This window comes from Hypanus sabinus, chromosome 6, assembly GCF_030144855.1.
Source record: "Hypanus sabinus isolate sHypSab1 chromosome 6, sHypSab1.hap1, whole genome shotgun sequence".
Classification (NCBI taxonomy): Eukaryota; Metazoa; Chordata; class Chondrichthyes; order Myliobatiformes; family Dasyatidae; genus Hypanus; species Hypanus sabinus.
In genome coordinates, this window is record NC_082711.1 from 153137081 (window position 1) to 153160797 (window position 23717).

At 41.0% G+C, this 23717-nt stretch overlaps 1 protein-coding gene across 3 annotated transcripts in view; it reads left to right on the plus strand.

The window, feature by feature from the left end:
• The window catches only part of ggnbp2 (gametogenetin binding protein 2), a 47432-nt gene extending 42919 nt beyond the window's left edge, over nt 1–4513 (plus strand). For 2 of the 3 annotated variants that reach the window (XM_059973208.1, XM_059973206.1), the window contains exons 10-13: nt 840–965; nt 1317–1465; nt 2386–2628; nt 3842–4513. In XM_059973208.1, coding sequence (XP_059829191.1) covers nt 840–965; nt 1317–1465; nt 2386–2628; nt 3842–4039 — 716 coding nt within the window. In that variant the 3' untranslated portion in view covers nt 4040–4513. The remainder of the gene's footprint in view (nt 1–839; nt 966–1316; nt 1466–2385; nt 2629–3841) is intronic. The other variant, XM_059973207.1, reaches the window with a different exon arrangement.
• Nucleotides 4514–23717: the final 19204 nt, after the last annotated feature.

The window sequence follows — 23717 nt, forward strand, 5'->3', positions numbered from 1 at the left end:
ACTGGCATACAGGGACCCCCCCACCCCCACCCCCAAAACCCCCAGATACCAAAAACCGCAGATGCTCGAGTCCCCTATTTCACCTGTTTCAGTATGGTGGTCTTTAGGATCCAGTGGAACCCCGGACCTTAACCTGAATCAGTGCAGTGGACATTAAGACCCGGCAGTGCAGCTCTGAATCCACAATGTTTCTGTTCACAAAAATAATCACAATCACGATCGAAAATAAAGTGGATGTAATAAAGTGATCAGAAAGAGGTGAAACTCCATCGGTCATTGGAAAAGTATTAGACTACAGTCAGTCAACAATTGGAACAATTTAAATGGAGTATTTGAAAGGCCCTGCCCCGATGAAAGCTACAATTATTACTAAGCAATGCAGTGGTTTAATAATTGAAATACATATATTTCTTAAGAGTTTTATATGCATAGGAAGATAAAATATATACTATATACTAAGACAAACATTTTACTAACTGAGGCTACATAGTACCGGACTTACCTGTACCGATTTCAAATCCAACTTAAAGACAGACTCAGGAACGGAACTCTTTCATAACCCAGGGACTGCCTGTACTTTTAAATCATCTCTAGATTACTTATGTAAATGCTGTGTAAATAGTTGTTAAATTATATTGATTAGGGAATAATGACAACAAAAATAGTCTGTACATGCTCAAACAACGAGTGCCGGTGAGAGCACTTCCGGGTCTTCCTGATCTGTGGTTGGTTGAAACTGCACATGTGGAACCTGCAGATAGGAGGGCTGACTGTATATTTAAAAGTTACATATTAAAGGGTGCATTGAAGTTTCTTCTTGATGTGTTTTGCCAATTCAGGGTTGTCTCCACATTGTAATGGCAGTGATTGTGGTTACTCATCAAGCATGGAGGGTAGTGAGACTGGTTCTCGAGAAGGATCAGACGTAGCTTGCACTGAAGGTATCTGCAATCATGATGAAACAGGTGAGTACACCAAAAAATTGTTTGTGGGTTTGTAGGAGTGTTCTTCAACTACCTTCGGTATTGTTTAAGTGAAGTTCATGGGCATGTTATTTTAGAAATTAAACCTCATGGTTTAAACCCAATGTTAAATTTCAGAGTTTGCAAGTGGAAATTGCTTTGTGGCACAAGTTAATCAGTTAATGGTATTTCTGAAATTGTGACAAATATTATAAATCTGAACATTATTAAATGTCTGTACTTATAGCCTTTTCTGAGATGGGTAAAAAGTTATATTCTTTATTCTGCATATTACCAGCCTTTATTTAAAATTGGAAAATCAAGGATGTACGGTAACGTTTCCATTTTTGTCAGGAGATGACACTTGTGTACATCATTGTGTGGAGGACAAAGAGGAAGATGGTGTGGACAGTTGTGTGGAGTGCTGGGCTAATGTTGCTGAGGAGAACACAAAAGGCAAAAACAAGAAAAAGAAGAAGAAAGGCAAAAGTGCAAAATGTGATGTAAGTGATTTTGGATTTTTTAGGCATTTCCATCGGAGGGGTGTCAAAAGAAAATATGTACCTTAAGTATTCCAAATTCTTTCTCTTTATATAAAAGGACTACTATTGATTCAGTACAAAAAATAGATTTTCTAAATTTGGTATCTAATCTGGCTACTTTCAAGTGTTCTGCAATTTGTATACACTGTAGGTACAAATTGTTTCAGCATTATTGTGTATCATAGTCATTGCATTGCAGCAAAGGTGTACATTCTCTGAAGTAGATGAAATATTTACAATGATAATAGGAATTAAAAATTGAAGGTTGGATGGGCTGAAATTGTTTGGATAAGAGTTGAAGGGCACTGAGAGGTACAATAAATGCAAGGGATCAAAGTGCTGTAAATGGAAAGTACCCATTTATGTTTAATTAAAGTAAAAGTCAGATTTACAACGATTAGATTTTTTTAGCCAGTCAGTGAAAATCTGGATCTCATTGCCTTTCTGGAGAGTAGAGGCAGAATCTTTTTTAAAATGTCTGGATATGTACTTGAGTCATGATTTTCAGAGCTACGATTGTGAGATTGGCTCTCTTTACTGACATGGATACAATAGGTTTAAGTCTCCTGTGTCATAGAATATTTAGTAAACTTATGAAATTAACCATGAACTACCTATGAGTTATCTCTATTGTACCAGAACTTTCTTGTCTTAGATACTGATTGATTGCAATGTCTAATGTACATTTTTGTTCCATAGTTTTGTCATTCTAGCCTCTGATTTAAGGCTGACGTTTTCTTTGGTAACTGGAATCCAACTACTATGCATTGAATTTGTTTTTCTTAAAATTGGCCTCAAATTTAATATTTTGGACATGAAGATAAAACTTTAAAGACAAAAAGAAATTTAAGTGTTAATTTTATTCTATTTATTCTTCATAGAGTGAAATTTCTGGTGAGTGTACCATAGATCTAAGCACACAAGAGAACTTGGGTAATGCTTTTCATAATGAGTTCCATCATGAGAAAACCAAAGAGAGTTGCAACTCATTAGAGAAAGGTGGTCAACAGCCAGTATGGGTAACACAAATTCTGTCAGAAAATCATTTTTCACAGTCTTCACAAATTCCAACGCCCTGTCTGCCAGACTGTGGAAGAGGAACAAAAACCTTAAAGGAATTACTTGTGAGTATGAAACTTAATTCACCTTATTTACATGTAGTACAGTGATCTTTGTGTTGAAGTATAATTTAAAAGGAAAAAGCAATTCAGTTTGTCTTTTAAGCTTTTCTGAAGTTTGTCTTTTACAGCAAATTTTTTCAGTCATTCAATACTGCATAAAAATGGGGCTATCTACACAATTCATTTTTTTTTTTGTGAAATCGCATTACTGGTGTTGAATAATAGAACTTTTCCATAAGTGAGTGTATAACCCAAACAAACTGACGAAGGGTCTCGGCCCGAAACATCGACTGTAGTACTTCCTATAGATGCTGCCTGGCCTGCATTCCACCAGCATTTTGTGTGTGTTGCTTGAATTTCCAGCATCTGCAAATTTCCTTGTGTTTGTGTTTTTAAACCTTGACATTCATTATTTTACATATGGCAAATTTATTTCTAGTAAATAATCCTGCAAGTTCTTTAGAACTTTGCATCAAAAGATGGTTAACTCTTCAGAACACAGACATGCCACAGGGCAGTTTGTCAAAGTAATGTTGGGCTGGGATTATTAATCTGAAACTAGAATTGGAACCTAGGAAGAGAGGAGCTGTTAGCCACCTGTCAATAACGCCAGGTTAGTTTTGATTCAGTTTCCATTACTTTTAAATTGTATTTGCCGAGGAAGTTTCTGAATGGTACAATTGGCTGTGGTCCCTGCAAGCCACCTAAGCTCTTGTGCTCCTGGCATTTTTGTGTTGGAAATTTTTTCTCCTCCTATTGACTCGAGAGACAGCTGCAGTTGTCTGTCAGATCGTGTCTGGCTGGGAATATGATGGTTATATTTCTGTTATGTTACTCCTTTCTGTTGCTGAAACTTGCAAATCTTTGTAGTGTAGTGTGAAGTATCTTGCTGAGATGTTGCAGAACAATTGCACCAGCAATTGAGTTATTCTGCAATTAATCCTGCAGTTTGCATAGAGGGCCGCTGCAAATAGGCTCTTCATGTTGAAATTTGGAAACTTCTCATCACTTCAGACATTGAGAAATATCTGTAATTTTTTTCATCAGGGCAGCTTTTTAACCTCAATTACATAATCTATCACTTTATAGTCCAGTTATTGTAAATTGCTGAATGACTCCACTAACTACTCTAAATTGTTTCTCTCATAGCTGTTTAAGTGCTCAATTCCTTGCATTGTTAATCCCAGTTGTAATTTGCTGGTTTATTTTTTTCCAGGAAGAATCTGAATGTACTTCAGAGGAAGATATTTTCATTACCCAAGATGAAATACAGGCATTCATGACAAATAACCAGTCTTTCTATATCAATCGAGAACAATACCGTCAGCACTTAAAAGAGAGATTTAACAAGTACTGTCGCTCTAATGACTACAGTATCTGCAATGGTTGGCTGACAACAGCTGGTGCAAACTAGCAAGGAAGTTGAACCAAAAGCCACCCTTTTCTACATAAACACACTCTCAATGACCACTGCGCCTTCTCTCTCAATCTTAAGAAATTTAGATTTTTGTTTCTGTTACATAATTTTACCTTGAATAGTTGGTGGTGTGGTTTATTTTTCTTTCTACACTCTCCCAGGCTGGTGGTGGGGAGCATATTTTTATTCATCTGCTTTCTCAGAGCTTGTGCAGTATTCGGTCAGATGTCTGCAAAAGCTTACTTATACTTTTGATGCCTCTCCTCTCTCCCACTCAATGTTTCACTTTACTGTGAGAATTATACAAATGTCTAGTGATGAGAGATGTTCTACCAATAAATGTGTACAGAGAAAAATGAAACTTCTGATTTAAGGTTTTACAATAGACATCCATTTAAGATGATGTTTGGATGTAATATGTACAAGCGCAATGTGCAGAATTTACAAATAAAGAATATTTATTAACGTGCATATTCATGTCATGGTTATTTGAATTTGGTTAAATATGCAAGTTTTTTTTTTACAAAATAAATCTTCCTAAAAAGCAAGTATTTAAAATACATAGTAAATTCATCTTTTGCATCTGTTGCTTTGTATTTGAAGCAATTTCATAGTTTGATACAAAATAGTACATAATTGATCAACTTTTACGATAGAAAAGTTGCTTTCATACAGTACTATTTTAATTTGTCTGTGGCTCAGCTAGTTAGTTTAACTTGTTTCATCTCCAGCTATAAATTAGCATGGATCTATTTCAGCACTTTAGTTGAGGTGATTTCTTGTACTCTTGTATTGATTTTTAATATTCAATAGGAATTTTCATTCTTCACCTTTTCAACTATGGATATTTCCAAATTTGTCCTTTTACATAAAATTAGATTTATATACATCACAAAATTGCAAGCTGTGTGCTTCAGATGTTTTTGTGTAAAATTACATGCCTTTATTGCTCAGTACCATCTGTGTGAAATGATTAGATCATATTCAACTGAATACCATCTGTGATATGGGAATTTTGTTACAATCTGGTAATACAACCATACACAAATTAAGTGTTCTATGTAGGGAAATCAACACAATGGCTAAATTAGAGAAACTTACTACAGTGAAAGGGTCAACTAAACTTAAATATGTGTGAACGCTTGAGAGGTTGGGGTCTTATTTGAAAGGTATTTCAATTTGGTAGTATTGAAGAAATGAATTAAATATATCATCAATGTTGGGTGTAACCAGTGTTGCTGGATGATATTAAAAAGGCGTGGGGTGAGGTCCAGAGAATGCCTGCTGGAGAGGAACAAACCGAATGGACGTTAGCAGTAATTGCAGATAAGAAAATGCAAATTTGCTAAAAGATCAAATGTAGGTTAACTGAACAACTGGGAAAGTACACCAAAATCACCATACCTCTACAATATTGTAATGAATTGCATCAAAAACAAATGAGACTGGTATGAAAGAACATTCACTCAATGGAGGGAGGAAGCTTGTTCCTTGTTGGTACTAATATAAAGTATATTGAACTTCAAATTTCATAGTGGTACTCATAAGTTAAGCATTTGTAGGTCAGTCAGAGTATGGGTGAAGGGATTAGATCAGTGACCTTTCATCAGATCTACCATTAATTGATTGTCATCTCTTCAGAAACCTACAGATTTTTTTGGTAATTTAACTGTTATGCACATTTGTGATGTACCAAGTGGCCACTTTATTAGGTACATCTCGTAAATGCAAATATCTAATCAGCCACTCATGTGGCAGCACCTCAAAGCATAAACGCATGCAGATGTGGTTGAGGTTCAGATTTTCAGACCAAACATTAGAATGCGGAATAATGTGATTTAAGTGACTTTGACTGTGGATTGATTGCTGGTGCCAGATGAGGTGGTTTGAGTATCTCAAACTGTATTGATACTATGGGATTTTCAAACCAAGTGGTTCTCAACCTGGGGTCCACAGGCTCTTCGGTTAATGGAAAGGCTCTATGGCATAAAGACTGGGGACTCCTGTTCTGGAGTTTCCAGAGAACAGTGAAAAACAAAACATTCAGTGAGTGGCAGTTCTGTGGGTGAAAACACTTTGTTAATGAGAGGGGTCAGAGGAAGGTGATAGTAACTCAATAATTGTAACAGGGATGTGCAGAAGAGCATCCCTGAACGCACATATTGAAGCAGAAGACCACACTGTCCCACTCCTACCAAATAAAATTGCCACTGAGCATATACTTTTGCATAAATTTGCTTGGGCATAGTAATTGAGTAGTCATGATACACGTTTAACATTTTCAATATGCAATAAAAGAATATGGCATTAATTAACAAGTTAATCAGATAACAATAATTCAGTACACAAATCTAGTAGAAAATCAATTTTGATATAATGCTCCAATTAATTGGGGATTTAATTCCATGAATCCCTGGATAGCTGACATTCTGTTTTGAATAGAGAGAGGGTCAATCTAAACAAAGAAGACTGGTGTTTGCCCAGAAAGAATATGCATTCTTAAGCATTTCAACCTTGCTCTAAAGCCCAACCTGTGGTTTTTCTAGCATTGTACTTACATTTTCCTTGATCTCACAGTTTAGTGAAATCATTTTGTGCATAATATATTAGTATTAATTTCACAACTTTTCTCTCAGTGGGGCAGCTAAATCAGTTTCCATTACTCCATTTTTCTGTTGTGGATCAGCCACTAGAAAATGTATGAATTGCACATTTTAGCTTACCTGTCGACTTCTACATCTTCTTACCTGTTTGACATCTACAAATGTTACTGCACTTGTTCCTTTGGGTTCAAGGTTTGTGTTAATGTAACCACTCTTTGAGATCATATTTGGGCCCTTGCAGTGCAAAATTGATTGTAACAGACTCAACTAAAGCAGACCTAGTAAGTCTCTCAAAAGTATCATGGTTAAGGTGCTTACCACCAAATGTGCCATCTTAAATTGGGCTCCAGTGTCAACATTTCTAAACCATTCGCTGATCCAAATTATTAAACACATTCTCAAAAATGTTGCAACTATTTATCCGATAGTCCTACCTGCTTCTTGTGCTTGCCCCTCGTTCATATTCCTAAGATACTCCCACAATGGTGCTGTTCTGAACTCTGCAGAAAATGTTGATATCCTGCACCCTCTCAACCCTTTTTCTTCTGGACGTCTATCCAGATAGTCTGGCAGTTTTCATGATGATCTTTCACCCCAACCATTTCTCATTGTACTTTTCTATTGCAACCCCATGCAGGGTGCCAACTGAAATGTTGACTATTTTATTGCCTTCACAGATGTTGCTTGACCCACCAAGTTCCTCAGCAGTTTTTCCATTCTTGCATTCTCCAGTCGTCTGCCATTCTCCAATTTTGCTCCCCCTTTCTGACAACCTTTAATCTTTCTTGAACAGTCGACAGATACATTGATGGGAAGGAAAGCGCTGCTCAAGTTGGAATAGCAACTGTGAAACTTGCGCCATTTCTGGAGATCTTGGAATCTCTAGTGATCTTGGGATTAGCGACTACTATCCTGAAAAGGGAAATTTGAAAGAAAAACAAAACTACTACAGAATGGTCTTACGGTGTACAATATTTTATTCGGAAGGGATGAAACTTGGAGGGATCCAATTTCATAACCCATGAGCTACCTCCGATGTTATCCACAAATAATAAAACTATTTATCTTGAACTTCAGTAATATCGCTTCTATACTGGAATAAATCAGGAATTGGGTGAATAAATCCGAATGAGGAACGTTGCAGAACACATTTCAGTAGATGCTATGCTGTGTGTTTTTACAATGAGTTAAGTTGATCCACTGATAGTGGAGATGAGAATTTGGCTGGCGGTAGAAATACCCCAGTGAGTGGAGCATTAGGGTTCAGAAATCAGATCTTATGTGAAACTTCAAATGAAATAGAGTTAAGAGAGGCATTAGATGGAGAATGAATTAATGCCAGTTGTGACAAATGGAAGTATTGAGGTGATAGGATGGCTGTGAAAGTGAGTTAATGTAGTGAGCAAGTTTAAATAAATGCAGGAATGTAGTGAATAATGGAGAACATGGGTGGAGCTGAAATCACTGAAGGTAAAAAGTCTGAGGCGAGACTGAAAGGAAAGAAAACATGATGTTTTTAACATTCTCGCATCTCTTCGCGCACTTTTGCCCTCGCCCCATCCTCCTGCCGCCACGCCACGGATAGGGCTCCTTTTGTCCTCAACTATCACGCCACCAATCTCGTCCAGCTCACAATTCTCCGTAAATTCCGCCATCTCCAACTGAATCCACCAAGCACATCTTTCCATTCCCCCCTCCCCCACACTTTACGCTTTTCGCAGGAATCGCTCCCTACACAACTCCCTTGTCCACTTATCCCTCCCTACTGATCTCCCTCCTGGTACTTATCCTTGCAAGTGGAACAAGTGCCACACCTGTCCCTTCACCACTTCCTTCACTGTCATTCAGGGTCCCAAATAGTCTTTCCAGTGAGGCGACCTTCCACTTGTGAGTCTGCTGGTTTTGCAGATACATACGTGTTGTAGAAGATTTAATCAACAATAGATGGAGAAAGGAGTGTAATAGTTTGGGAAGAGATTTATTTCAGGTAGTTGGCTTTGGGCTTGTAAAGGACCTTGATCGCCAACCTATCGTTTGAAATGGAGATAGGAAAGTCGGGAATGGAAAGGGATTTGAGATGTGGACTGTGTCGAAATGATAGCGGGCTAGAAATTGGCAGCAAAGGAAATTAAATTTTCAAGTTTTAAGTAAGTTTTGGAGAAAGTTATGAGTTAAAGGAGAAATCATTCGTTAAAAAAAGGGCGAAAAAGGTGAATGGTTTTGTCCTATTTACATAAATCCTGTTTAAAAAGATGTGTTTTGGGGAACTGATCAGCTTCTGAGCAAGGAAGCACGTTGCTTTAGCTCATCCATGAGAAGAGAGTGGACAAGAGTTAAGATACGAGCATAGATTCTGTTGGTCAATTTGTCAACAAGTCCTGCTTAGGAATAACAGTGCAGGGGTTCGGGAAAGCGAATTTGGAAACTAATAACTCATTTATTGAACCTATTTCATAGACGATGAAATTCAAAGTGCTTTTTACAATGGGATAACGTGCAAAAATAAAGATTAACGATGAAACGATGTTAGTTAAAACCCAAGGTTAAATAAATGATTTTTGTGCTGGCATTTAAAAATGTCAACTGCGTCTGCATTCCCTATTGTTTTGGGTATTGAATTCCACAGTTTAGGCCGCAGTTCAAAACAGCTCACTTGCCAATTATCTTTTGAGGGAGATTGTTTAAATTTAAGAGACCGGCGAAAGCAGATCTGAGAACTCGAGCGAAAGTGATTCCATACCCCGGTCCCAGACCAGTTAGAGCTATTAAAAACAAGTATAAAAATAACTTTAACGTTAATTCTAAAAGATAGAGAACGCCACTGCAGTTTAGCTAGGAAGAGAGTGCGATGCTCCCTCGTCCTAGTTTTAGGTAAGAGTCTGGCAGCGACGTTGGGAATAAGGTTAGTGAGTATCTGAAAGAATGGCGTGACGTTTAATTGAGGGATTTGGGAGGAGGTGCCTGAGCGTTGACATTTGACGTCTGCAAGCTTAACGCACTTGGCAGTTGGTTTAATTATGATGACTGTGTGCGTGGGTGGCTGGGAGGGAGGAACAAGGCTCGTTTTGCTGTTGTTGCTTGTGTTATGTGAACATGGTGGACGTGCCATGTTGGCGCCAGAGTTTGTGGCGTTGGTTGTTAACGCAAGCAACACCTTTCACTGTATGCTTCGATGCACATGTGATAAATAACTGAATCTGGATATGCAAGCTTTGAGCAGGATAGTTTAGTGGATAGATAAACTGGCAGTGAGTCAGTGAATGTTAACGATAAATTGATCTACGGGGGGGGGGGGGGGAAGAAACTGTAAGTTCCAAGTGGACCTAGCAATTCGAGCCATTGTTGTGGAAACTGGCGAGCTGACCTCCATCGCATCTCGGATACCCCATCTCCCGATAAACCACAGCCCAACAATTAAACCCGTTTCTCTCCCAGACATTTACTGCCCTGACGAAAGATGTCAAACGTTGTTTCCTTTGAGTTGAGTGTTTTTTTTTTCTGGTAATGTTGGAGTATGGAGAAAGTATCCTCTGCGTTCGCTTGAGGGATAAAATAAATTGTCTATAGACAAGAAGACTTCAAGATCCTTCATGCCACGAACTCCGCAGCCTACACCCTCCTCTGTCCCAGCATGCTCATTAGTGTACTACAATGCCCAGGACGCACCGCGGCATCGCTTCACTGAGGACTACAAGTCCCAGCCTGCTCTGCGGCGGACTCTGTCGGGAGTGAAGCCGGAGCTTGTAAGTTGTGAGGGCGAACGAGTGAAGGGAATCGTCTCCGCGTCCTCCCGCAGCCTTTGCCCGCCGAACCCCCGACACTCGGCCGCGATGGAGCGCTGGAACGGACGCGTGGCTCTGGTTACCGGAGCCTCGGTGGGGATCGGCGCCGCCATCGCCCGGGCCCTGGTCCAGCACGGCATGAAAGTGGTGGGCTGCGCCCGTGGAGTGGACAAGATCGAGGTAAGGACCCGGGGAACCGCCGCCGACACACCGACAGCAGCCAGGCCGCCGCTGCCTGCCGGGCTTGAGCTGTCAGACGGCGATGTGTTCCCCAGAGCGACGTGGGTTCGCGCCCGCCCGGCGGCGGAATAATTGTTCCTCGCCCAAGGACTGTTGGAAAGTTGGGCAGTTCCATCTGTCACGACCATCGGAGGTTGTGGAGGTGAGATCGCCAGCCCGGTGCGATAGGGTTGTGGGGGTGTATCGTTGACAGGGTTCCTGTGTCCCTCTGGTCAACACTTTACCTTGAAATCCCTGGATCGTACGCGGTCAGCTATTCCCTCCAGTTTGCGAGCGAGGGCAATTCATCTCGTCTGCTGCAGAAGGGACTTCTCGACGTGCAGCAAACACAGTGGAAACAGTTTATTTTTCACCGATGAATTTCCTTTAATTTATTTAGTATATCGACTTTAATTCCATATGATTGTGTATGTACTGGACTGAGATAGGCTGGAAAGTAAGTAAAAAAGGGACATGATAATACAAAAGCAAACAAATTTGCTTCCAGGTAAAGGAAAATTAAAATGTTGTTGCAGAATGTGTTGCAATTACATCTGAGCTAAAATAAGAGGTTGAAGAATCTCTGTCGGTCATGTGGCATCTGTGGAACAAATTCGACGGTAGAGGCTTTCAGCTCTGGACTGTCCATCTGGTTTGAAAGGTTAGCGTAGAGGTGGCCAGTCTAAAGAACTAAGCGAGTGTGGGCAGATTCGGGTGAAGAATAGTCGTTTGGCTGATGGAGTCAGACACTGGAGAGAAGATGCAGACAGAGGCTGGGACACCTGAGGACTGCAAGCTGTGGAATCTGATAAGAGAAGTAGAATCAAGCCAATCCCACCAGCTTCCATAGGCCCTGCATCATAATCATGATTGTGCTAATTGTTACTGGCATGCACTGTCAAGTTCCAGTGTTAATTGTCATTCAGCCATACCACACAAATGCAGCCAAGCAGGACAGAGTTACTCCAGGGCAAGATGCAAAACACAATACCGACAGTCATACTCGGCACAAGGCACTTATAAGATGGCAGTAAAATACAGACACACAAAGAAAAATACAGTCCAAGTCCCTGAGTCCGTGAATGTTGCAGCAGTCTTCAGTTGGAAAGAATACAGCTGAGCAAACGCTGGGTCATCTCGGTCTCCACAGGGACGCCGTGTTACACCGCCTCCGGCTCGAGGCCTGGTCGTCGCCGCGACCGAGGCCACACAGCTCCCCTGCCATTTGCCAACAAACCACTGAACTGGACTTGCAGCAACCCACACCAGCAGCGTCCAACAGGCTCTTGCGATCACTAGGCAAGCGATTGAAACGATCGCTCGCTGTGAGGCTGCCCACTGACACCTCTCTGCCAGCTCTTTCAGTCCCTCCACCAATGAGCAACCGGCTGCTGAGGTAGACCTGCGGGGTATCTTGTGATCTTAAAAAGAATAAAAGAGACAGTGACACCTTTGGTTCACCCCATAGAAGCCGCTGCATCTGAGCGCACTGGAAGTGGAATTTGTTGACTGGTGGCAGCAGGAGAGTGCAAAACAAAAAAAAACTATGCAGTGAGCAAAAGAGTTTGGCTTTTCTATCAGCTACAAGCCCCACCAACAAGTCACATTTCCTTGCACCCCCCCCCCCCCCAACCTTTTGCTTTCTGTAGGGAGCACTTTCTCTATGACCCCCTGGTTTGCTCATCCTTCCCCTTCCACTGGCACCTTCCCCTAACTGTGGGAGGTGTGACGCTTGTTCCCACACCACATCGCTGATACCCATCCAGGGACTTCCAGCTGCAGTGGAGATTCAGGTGCAGCCCCTCCAACATTGCTTGTTGCACTGGGTGCTGCCTATGTGGTATTTGCCTACCATCAGTCAGACCGGGTTCATCCTGGGCAACCATTTTGCCAAGCACCCGTGCTCTGTGATGGCCACCCAGCGATCCTGGTTGCAAGCAATTTTAAATCCCGTTCCCGTCCTCACACTGAATGCTTGGCTAGGGTGAGGCCAAACATAAACTAGAAGAGTCGCATCTCACATTCTGCCTTGGTAGTCTACAAGTCAATGGCGTAGCCTTTCCTGATCTACTAAGGTCCTCTCACACAACTCTTCTTTCTAAATCCAGCCCCCATCACTCATGCCTATTCCAACCGCCCATAATCCACACACTCCTCCCACTGGGACCCTATCTCCTCCCCACATTGTTCCCATTTGCCCATCATCTCAGCTTTACTGTTCTGATCCAGAGGAAGGGTCCAGATCTGAAATGTAGACTCTCCGTTTCTCTCCACAAGCGCTGCCTAACCCGTTGAATTCCTCCAGCAACTCATGTTTTGCTCCAGAGTTCAGAGTCCTCGGTCTCTTGTGATTCCATTAATTCTAAGCCAGTCTATTATTTTGTTCTTCAGTTGAAGTTGTTTCACGTTATAGAGACTGTAAGTTGATGTACTTTATGAATAAACTGTCTTTAATATTTGAAAACACTCAGTGTTTGAGAACACAAATAAAGTGGTTCATTAACTAAAATTTAAACACAGTAGAAAATTCAACTCTTATTTTCATGTCATACAGAGGTCATTGGATGCACGTCCAACTCCAGCTATTCTACAAGTTGTGGATATTCATTTAACTAAGACAGAGAATATTCAGGTTCATGTTGATTCAGTTTCAAAAGCAAATATTACTTGTGGCGTTGGGGGAGTCGAAGAAAATTTGCAGCAAACACTTTATTGCAAGGGACTGGGGGAATGAAAGGTAGAGGAAACAAAGCTGGAAATGACTTGACTGGACCGGACTTGGCTTAAGTTGATAAGATTGTACAAACCTAGCCAAGCGGAGTGTGGGATAGAAGAGGGTTCTGCTAATATTATGTTGTCTCAATACTTACTGTGAACTCAGGGCTGACTTAATACAGCAAATGGGGAAAACTGTAAAGATGTAATGCAGTTAACAAAGTCCCTGCTGAATGGTGCAGATGTCACCCATGGCAAGTGGTTCTGCAGCAACAGAATTGAGAATTATTATTGTTTGTTTTGAGGACTTAAAGGCAGCCCCACTGCCCAGGCTGTGCCCTCTTCTCGCTCCCTATCATCGAGAGGAGGTACAGTAGCCTTAAGTTCCAACACCGCCCAGTTCAGAAACAGTTATTACCCAACAACGATCAGACTCCTGAACCAGCATGGATAACTTCACTCACCACTACTCTAAACGGATTCTCCCACCTACAGACTTGCTTTACGAATCATGTTCTCAGTATGATTTCTGTATGTCTCCTCTTGCACAATGGTATTTGCCAGTCTCTCTCTGGTACTATAATCTTCCATAAAATTCTATTCTCTTTCCTTTCATGTAAATGCCTGCAAGAAAATGAATCTCAAGGTGGTATATTTACTTTGAGCTTTGAAAGTAGAAACATTAATGTGCTTCCTTCGTAGTTTCATCTGTATGTTTGGCCCAGGATGGATTCTGAGATGCGGACACCCTATAGAACTTGATGCTGCTTGCCGTTGAATCCATATAGAGTAAGCTCCATGCAATTGGCTTTCTTTCCCTAATAGCCTTCAAAGTGTATATACCTACCAAGCTGTGCCAAGCCAATCATGCTGAAACTGCCCTATTGAGAATTCAACTGCACGTTTCTCCAGAATTCAATCAGATCTTCATTCTGGGTCTGGCACGAATGTGAAGTTGACTTCTGGTTTTCATTTGGAATAGAAATGCAGCTTTTAGGCTGTATCGACGTAACTTGTCAAGAATTCAAAGCATTGATTTTTTAACATACCAATCCTAGATCTGGATAGAATTACAAGCTTGCATTTTGTTGCTTGAACTTCTGTAAATGCAGCTCCATTTGGGGATAGCTTTGTGCAAATGAGTCTCCTGAAAGTTCAATGGTTTCATTAAATATCAGAGAATGTACTCAACATACAACCTGAAATTCTTACTCTACATAGACACCCTCAAAGCAGAAGAGAAATACCCAAGAATGAATGACAGAAAATTCATCAGAATCCCAAAAACCCCCTGCCCCCCTCTCATGAACAGGTAGCAGCGAACAGCATCAACCCTCCACCCTCCCTCCTCCCCCTGCCCCCACTTATTCCAGTATAAAGCATCAGCATGACTTGGGAATACCGCTGATTATCTCTGAGCAAAGTCTAGTATGGATACGTTGTTAATCGGATTTCTAAGTGTCTAGAAAAACCTTCTAATTAGCTAGTAAGTCTTTTTGTCTTAAGTTTTATATCTAATGTAATAGTTGGTGTTTGAGGATTAACTAAAAATGTAGGGTAAGGTGTGATAATACTTTGGAATGAACAAAGCTGTTTTAATACAGACAAGTGGCAATAGAACACGATAGCTCTGTGCATTGTGATGTACAATGGCGAGATATTGAATTGCTCCAGCCTGCAGCCTCCAAGACAATACTTTTGAGGTGGGAAAGTGACCAGGAAGTGTATCTTCTCAGCTGAATTACTTTTCAATGACAATCAGGAGTGAACGTCATGCTCTCACCAGCAACAGCGACCAAGTGATCAGACTATTTCAAATCATATCTGTTGTTGAGATGGTGGAAATGTGTCCCTGGTAACTCTTACAGTAATATTGTGGGTCCCATTGAGCATCTGTTTAATGTATCCTGCGCCTCTGATGGTGAGTTTTTGATGTAGGAGCAAGACTGCTACCAACCAAGCCATGCCAGGCAATCAAGAGGATAAGATATTTCTGTTTTCTTTAGCACAAAGGATAATTAGGTAAAAATTGGGAACTTCCAGTGTAATAGGACTGTGGTAGGGCTGATCTTGGTGGCTGAGGGCTGTGGAAGATATTGAAGGATGCTAGAGTGAATAGAGTCTTGAATTTGTAGGAAGGTGAAAATCCACTGGTAAAAATGACAGGATGGTTGTGTAGTTGAGTGGTGATGCACAAAAGATGTTGGTGTTTTGGTTAAGTTTATTATTTTTTTAAATAGGGATTTAGTGTGGAATAGACCCCTCTGACCCTTCAAGCCAAGTCACCCAACAATCCCCGATCTCACCTGAACCTAATCACAGGACAATTTGCAATGACTTGTCAACTGGTACGTCATGGAATACGGGAGGAAACTGGGGCTCCCGGAGGAAGCCGATTCCGTCACAGGGAGAACGTACAAGCTCCCTACAGGCAGCGGCTGGAATTGAGCCCTGGTCCCCAGTACCGAAAAGCGTTGTGCCACACTACCATGCCACCCCATGAGAGATGTTTTTCCATGTTGTAAATACTGTAAACTGAGGCTGTTCACAGACTACAAGCTGCTCATCTGTTCAGTTGAATTGACCTTATTTCTTACATCCTTCACATAGATGAGTAAAAATCTTTATGTCTCCGTCTAAATTTGCAATTTATAGTAATTTGTAATGAAAGGTATGTACAATAGGATAGTCAATATAGCACAGAAATACGATTGTATCAGCATGAATTAATCAGTCTGATGGCCTGATGGAAGAAGCTGTCCCAGAGCCTGGCTTTCATCCTGCGGTATCGTTTCCCAGATGGTAGCAGCTGGAACAGTTTGTGGTTGGGGTAACTTGGGTCCCTAAAGATCCCTTGGACACTTTTTATGCACCTGTCTTTGTAAATGTCCTGAATAATGGGCTGTCCACACCACTCTCTGCAGAGTCTGCGACTGAGGGAAGTACAGTTCCCATACAAGGCCGTGATGCAGCCAGTCAGGATGCTTTCAATTGTGTCCCTGTAGAAAGTCCTTAGGATTTGGGGACTCATGCCAAACTTCTTCAACCATCTGAGGTGAAAGAGGTGCTATTGTGCTTTTCACACCGCACAGCCGGTATGTACAGTCCATGTGATGTGTATGCTGAGGAACTTAAAGCTGTTCACCCTCTCAAACCCAGATCCATTGATGTCAACAGGGGTGAGCCTGTCTCCATTGCTCCTGTAGTCCACAGCCAGCTCCTCTGATTTTTGCAACATTAAGGGAGAGGTTGTTTTCTTGACACCACTGTGTCAGGCGATGACTTCTTCTCTGTGGGCTGCTTTGTTATTATTTGAGATCAGGCATTGTGGAAATAGGAACAGATTCACTTTGTAAATACAGGCGACTCTCGAGTTACAGCATTCTGGGGAACAGAAATCCACCCTTGCATAATTCACCAATCACTATCAAAATGTATGGGATAGAGAACAAAAACTGGCTGTCATGACATTTACGAAGGGGAAAGAGTACATTTTTAGCTCGCATTTTCCTGGCATATGTGTAGAGAGTGCAGCTCTGTATCATAGCCCCCCATCCCCATAAAGCAATGATCACCGGTACTGCATATGGTAACCCTTAGGCATCATGTTTTGATTTGAGATATTATTCAAGTAACCAGACATAATGAAATTTTCAGGTCCTTTTTCTAGATTGCACTGCTGTATCCCTCAGAGGAAATGCAGGAAGGACAATATTGTATCCTTCTTGTTTCTCAATCTTAAATACTTTTCTGTTGTTAGAACATTAAATTGTGCATTAGTTTTCCACCTCTGCTACTCAGATTCAACTGTAGTCTAAGATAATTTACTAAATTTGACTCCGTTTATTGCCTGAGGGTTTGAAGTGAAATTATGTGACGGATCTCATTTCAGCACATGTCACTGGCCCGAGGTTAATAATAATTGAACATGATTGATGTGGGGAAACTGTTGCCACACTGGGTGTAACAGTAAACTGCGGGGCTTATGTTGTGCAGATAGATTTGCTCTACCTGACTCATAAGGCTGCCTCAAATCAGAAGCAGTTCAGATTTCCAATATCTACAGATTTTCTTGTGTTCTTCCTTTCTCCTCACCAGTGAATAGGTAACCCGTTTAAAAAATCTTCAGATTATATGGGGAAGAAATCTGCAGGAGGAGGAGAAGACATTTCCTCATTTGGACAAGATAATAAAATAAGTTAACACTAGTTTTTTTCAAGTAACTTCATGAAGTTTAACATTGATTATCCGTCAATGAACAACTTTAAACCTTATGGAACAGAAAGTCCCAGTCGCCTCCCACTCTGTGAGTGGTTAGCTGATTGGAACAGGGGTTGTGTAGCTGGTTTATGATTGCCAAATGTCGAGAGGAAAATCGTTCAAAGCCCCTGTATTTGATTTACCATTTACATTGTTGGGGGGGGGGGAGCAAGTGTGGTTGCTTTAGGGGCAAGATGGGACTAGATGAAACTTTTGTGTAAAAGATCAAAATACAGGTCAGCACTCACTGGCTTTTACACGGAAGAATGGCCATTGTGTTGTGCCTTCAGGTTAACTCGCAGCTACGGTGTTTGATTACAGATAATGTAATTTCATTCAAGTGAATAGAGGAAAAAACAAGCAAAGTTTACATTATCAACTCTATAATAAGCATCTGAAGTGTTGAATTTTTCTGGGAACTGAGATCTTCTGATCCACATTTAATTTTTTCCGGTTGTAATGTAATGCACGGCAAGTAACAAATCAGACTGGAAAGTCTCCTCTGCATCCTGTCTAAAGCTTCTACATCCTTCCTGTAATGGGGTGACCAGAACTGAACATAATATTCCAAGTGTGGTCTATCCAGAGCTTTGGAGCTGCAACATTACCCAATGGCTGTTGGACTCAGACCCCCTAAATAATGAAGCCAATGTACTATATGCCTTCTCAACTTGCACAGCAGCTTTGAGGGAACTATGGACATGGACCTCAAGATCCTTCTGTTCCTTGACACTGCCAAGAATCCTATTAACGCTGTACTCTGCCTTCACGTTCAGCCTTCCAGAGTGTATCACTGCATTCTTTTTCAGGTTGAACTCCATCTGCCACATCTCAGCCCAGCCCTGCATCCTGTCAATTTCCCTTTGTAACCTACACTATCCACAGCACCAACTTTTGTGCCATCTGCAAACTTACTAACCCACCCTTCCACTTCCTTATCCATTTTTTTTGGATGTCACAAAGAGCAGAAGTCTCAGAGCAGATCCCCGTGGAGCACTGCTGATCTCCAGGCAGAATGTCCTCCACCTGCTACCATCCTCTGCCTTCTGAGTGCCAGCCAGTGCAGCCAAGTTTCCCTGGATCCCTTGCCTCCTGACTTACTGAATGGACCAACCATAGGGACTCTTGTTGGACACTTTACTAAAATCCATAGACACCACATCACTGCTTTACCTTCATCAATGTATCATTTCCTCAAGTAATTCAATCAGTCTTGTGCACAACTACCCACTCTCCCACAAAACCATGCTGACCACCCTGATCAGGCCATGCTTCTCCAAACGCTTGTAAATTCTGTCTCTAAGTATCTTCTCCAATAGTTTACATATTATTGACATAAGACTTGCTGGCCTACAATTCCCAGGGTTATCCCATTTACCTTTCTTGAATTAAAGGTTCAAAGGTACATTTTAGTATCAGAGAATGTATAGACAGATCCTTTATTGATCCCAAAGGAAATTACAGTGTCACAGTAGCATTACAAGTTCACAGTTATAAGTATTAGAAGAGAAATAGAAAGAATAAAAAATAGTTATCACAAACAGTTTAACAGGAGGGGGTCATCACTTCTCTGGCTATAGGTTGATTCATTATACAGCCCAATGGCTGAGGGTAAGAATGACCTCGTATAGCGCTCTTTGAAGCACCACAGTTGTCTTACTGAAAGTGCTCCTCAGTTCAGCCAAGGTGGCGTGCAGAGGGTGAGTGTCCAGAATTGCCAGAATTTTCCATAGGGTCCTTTGTTCTGCCACAGCCTCCAGTGTGTCCAATTTGACTCCTATAACAGAGCCAGCCTTTCAAATCGGTTTATAGAGCCTGTTGGCATCTCATGTTGATGCCATTGCCCCAGTACAGCACCGCATAGAAGGTTGTGCTGGCGACCACAGACTGGTAGAACATGTGAAGGAGAGGCCTGCAAAGGACCTCAGTCTCCTCAGGAAGTAGAGGCGACTCTGACCTTTCTTGTACACAGCGTCTGTGTTGATGCTCCACTCAAGTCTGTCATCCGGGTGCATCCCCAGGTAGTTGTAGGTCTTCACCACATCCACATCCTCACCATCAATGGTAACAGGGAGCAGTGCAGGCTTTGTCTTCCTAAAGTCCATCACCATCTCCTTTGTCTTACTGATGCTGAGCCGCTTGCACTGTTTGACAAAGTCCTCCACCTGGGGCCCTAACCCTAACCCGTCCTCCTTTTATACAGCCAACTATTACTAAGTCATCAAATTCCAGCGCATTCTCTTTCTTCAAATGACATGACTCAGTGTTGTATCTGAAGTCTGAGGTATACAGGGTGAACAGGAAGGGAACCAAATGGGAACCCTGAGGGGACCCTGTGCTATGAAGCCACACATACTGTGGTCTGCCAGTCAGGTAGTCTATTATTCAGGATAAAATGGAAGTGTCAACCTGCATTGAACGGAGCTCCCCACCCCCCCCCCCCCCCCCCCACGCCAGCATTGAGGGCTGTATGGTATTGAAGGCATTTGAGAAATCAAAGATCAAGATCCTCACAGCGCTGTCCTGCTTCTCCAAATGGGAGTAGGCTCTGCTCAGCAAGTAGGTGACAGCTTATACAGTATACAATCTGACATTCTTCCTCTTCACAGACAGCCACGAAACAAGAGTGAAAGATAGAAACGTTGAAGCCCCCCTCCCCCTCCCTTTGCACAAGCAGTAACTGTGGAAGCCCCCTAAAGAGACCCCGATCCAGAGTCCATGACCCTGTATTGCGGTGTCTCAGACTGGATAATGTTTACCATCCTCCAGTCCTCTGGTACTCCTGTGCCCAGTGAGAATGCGAAGATGATCGTTAAATGCACAATCTCTTCCTTTGCTTCCCACAGTAACCTGCCGTATATCCTATACAGGCACTTATCTGTCCTAAAGTTTTTCTAAAGTTCCAGCACATTCTCTTTCTTCACATCGTGTTTAGGCATATTAGAGTAACTGATATTTTAAAAAATGGAAAAATGACAGTGGTTTTGTTTTTTTATTAAGCCGTCGTTGTCAGGAGAGCCTTTTCACTAACTCACTGGATAATCCACACTGACTCGCTGTTGCAGTAACCTGCTGATCGAAAGACGCTCCCCCGTGGGAGTTGGGGGTTGGCCCGCGTAAGGTTGCACCCGTCCCACTGGCTTCCATGTAGCTGATGACATCATGGCGCTGGTCATCTTCAGTCTACTGAGCGATAACCATGTGGTCACTTTTCCCTCTTGGGTCGGTGTGAAACAGGTAGATGAGGGTGCCGTGGATACAGTAGACAGCAGTGTGTGGTGGGGGTGGGGGGTGTTATGTTGAGGTGCAGGAGGCCCGGGTATTTGCCACTGTATGAATGTTCAGTGTCTGTTTTGACTTGCCACTTCAAGGGCTCAGTTTAGATAAGTACCTGTCACTGTGTACAACTTGAAGGATTTACTGAATGTTTCGCGTCTGTCTTGTAAGTCAAAAGTTAACCTACCTACTGGTAGTGAATCTCTTCTGTACCCACTCACTGAACCCATGAACCTTATTTCCCACAACCTTCCCTACAAGGTTCAACATACCTTTTTAATCTGTTTTAAATTATTTAACACTAGTTCAACACATAGATTTACCAGACCTGTGTCCTCTCTGCCCATGTGGCGCAGGGCAATGGAGAGGAAACATTGCATTGCTTCTAATTACAAGTTTCATAGCATTTGTTGTATGAGTGAGTAACACTGAGGAGTTCAACATTTCAGGTGCACAAAATGCTTTTACAATTCCATTGTTATAAGTTTATGAAATCAGCTTTTAAAACTTGTTCTCGGTAGGTGAATGTGGGCCAAAATAAGGACTGAATTGATCCTGTCAATGTGTGAAGTGCAGTTTATTGCAATCTATCCATTCACTCGATGGTGTGCCCTTCACCTTTATCTGATTGGCTCTCTGATGTGGGATACTCAAAGTTCAGTCTGAATTTCAGACAGTTTTTTGCTCGTTGGTTAGTTTCACAGTTGTGAGCACAATTGGCACTGGACATTATTTACATGTGTGAAGCCCATTGATTTAATACCAAAACCAACTTTGATCACATAATTGGTACAATTGAAATGCATCGGCACACACCAGTTAAGTGAAGGGATCATTCTGGAAACTGTTCAGTGTTCCTGTTATATTAATGTTCCATATTGATTGCCAAGATTTCACCTACATTGAGCAACGTTAGGAATATGTCGAGTTTGTGACATGTAGTTAGTGATAGTTGTGACAAATACGTTAGTGGAGATTTTTTGCACTTCTCTAAAAGTGATTGTTGAAAGGTGCAGTTGCTCTCCCTCATGCAGTACCTGGGCAGTGCCAATCCAGGGCAAAGCCATGAGGTGGAGCACATAGAATGTAATGGACGTAGAATCCATAGAAAGCCCACGATCAGGGGAGCTGAATGGTGCCAATCAAACCACACGAACCGCAGCATTCGATATACAAACCACGCGATCCACACAGTCCGATACATAAACCATGCAATCCAGAGTCTTTTTAAATCTTTTTATTAATTTTAAACAAACATAAATGAAACATGAATACAGAGAGTTTGAAAGTACATAATTAATAGGTTAAGTATACATTCATATAGATGATAATCCATATATAATAACCTCCCAAACTCATAGTAATTATGAAAAAAGGGAGTAAATAAGAGGGAAAAAAATCCCCAAAAAAGAAGAAAAAAAACCTAACCAACATGGGCCATTGCATTATATCAAATATACACAGCAGCGTCAATAACTCCGCACCTCCATCCAAACAATTAAGGATAATAGAAGCAGGGTTTAGAAAAGTCAGTTTAACTGATATGAAAATGTTGGATAAATGGTCTCCAAGTTTCTTCAAATTTAACTGAAGAATCAAAGACAACACTTCTAATTTTTTCTAAGCTCAAAAGAGAAATAGTTTAAGAAAACCACTGAAATACAGTTGGAGGATTAATTTCTTTCTAGTTCAATAGGATAGATCTTCTAGCCATTAATGTAACAAATGCAATCACTAGTTGAGCTGAGGGGGATAAACAACTATTATCCACCATTGGTAAACCGAAAATTGCAGTAATAGGATGCGGTTGCAATTTGATATTCGGAACTGTTGAAATAATACCGAAAATATCTTTCCAATAATTTTGCAAACAAGGGCAAGACCAAAACGTGGGTCAATGAAGCTACTTCAGAATAACATGTCACAGGTTGGATTAACATGAGAGTAAAATCGAGCAAGTTTATCCTTGGACATGTGAGCCCTATGTACAACCTTAAATTGTATTAGGGCATGTTTAGCACAAGTAGAAGAGGAATTGACTAATTGTAATATTTTCTCCCACTGCTCAGTGGGTATAAGACAATGAAGTTCTTTTTCCCATTCCTTCTTAATTTTTTCTGATACTTCTGGCTGTATTTTCATGATCATATTATAAATGGTGGCTACTAAACCCTTCTGGCAAGGATTCAAAGCTGAAATTTTTTCCATAATATCCATTAGACATGATTTCGGAAAAGACTAACATATTATTCAAGAAATTTCTAACTTGCAAATATCTAAAAAAATGAGTTTTAGGTAAATTATATTTATTAGATAGCTGTTCAAAGGACATAAAACTATTATCACAAAAACATGTTATACCTTTTGTTTTCCATAATACAAAGGCCTGATCCATAAAAGAGGGCCGAAAAAAAAAGTTAGATATAATAGGGCTTGATAAGATAAACTTATTCAGGCCAAAAAATTTACGAAATTGAAACCATATTTGCAATGTATACTTAACTATGGGATTAGTTATTTGTTTATTCAATTTAGATAAAGAAAAAGGAAGTGAAGATCCTAAAATTGAAAACAATGAGAAGTCTTGTACAGATTTACATTCCAAATTTACCCATTGTGGGCAAGATGCTATAATTGATTCTTGTGTCCAAAATATTAAATATCAAATATTGACTGCCCAATGGTAAAATCTCAGGTTTGGCAAAGCCAAACCACCCTCCTTCTTAGGCTTCTGTAAATATTTTTTGCTTAGTCTAGGATTTTTATTCTGCCACAGATACGAAGATATTTTAGAATTAATAATATCACAAAAAGATTTAG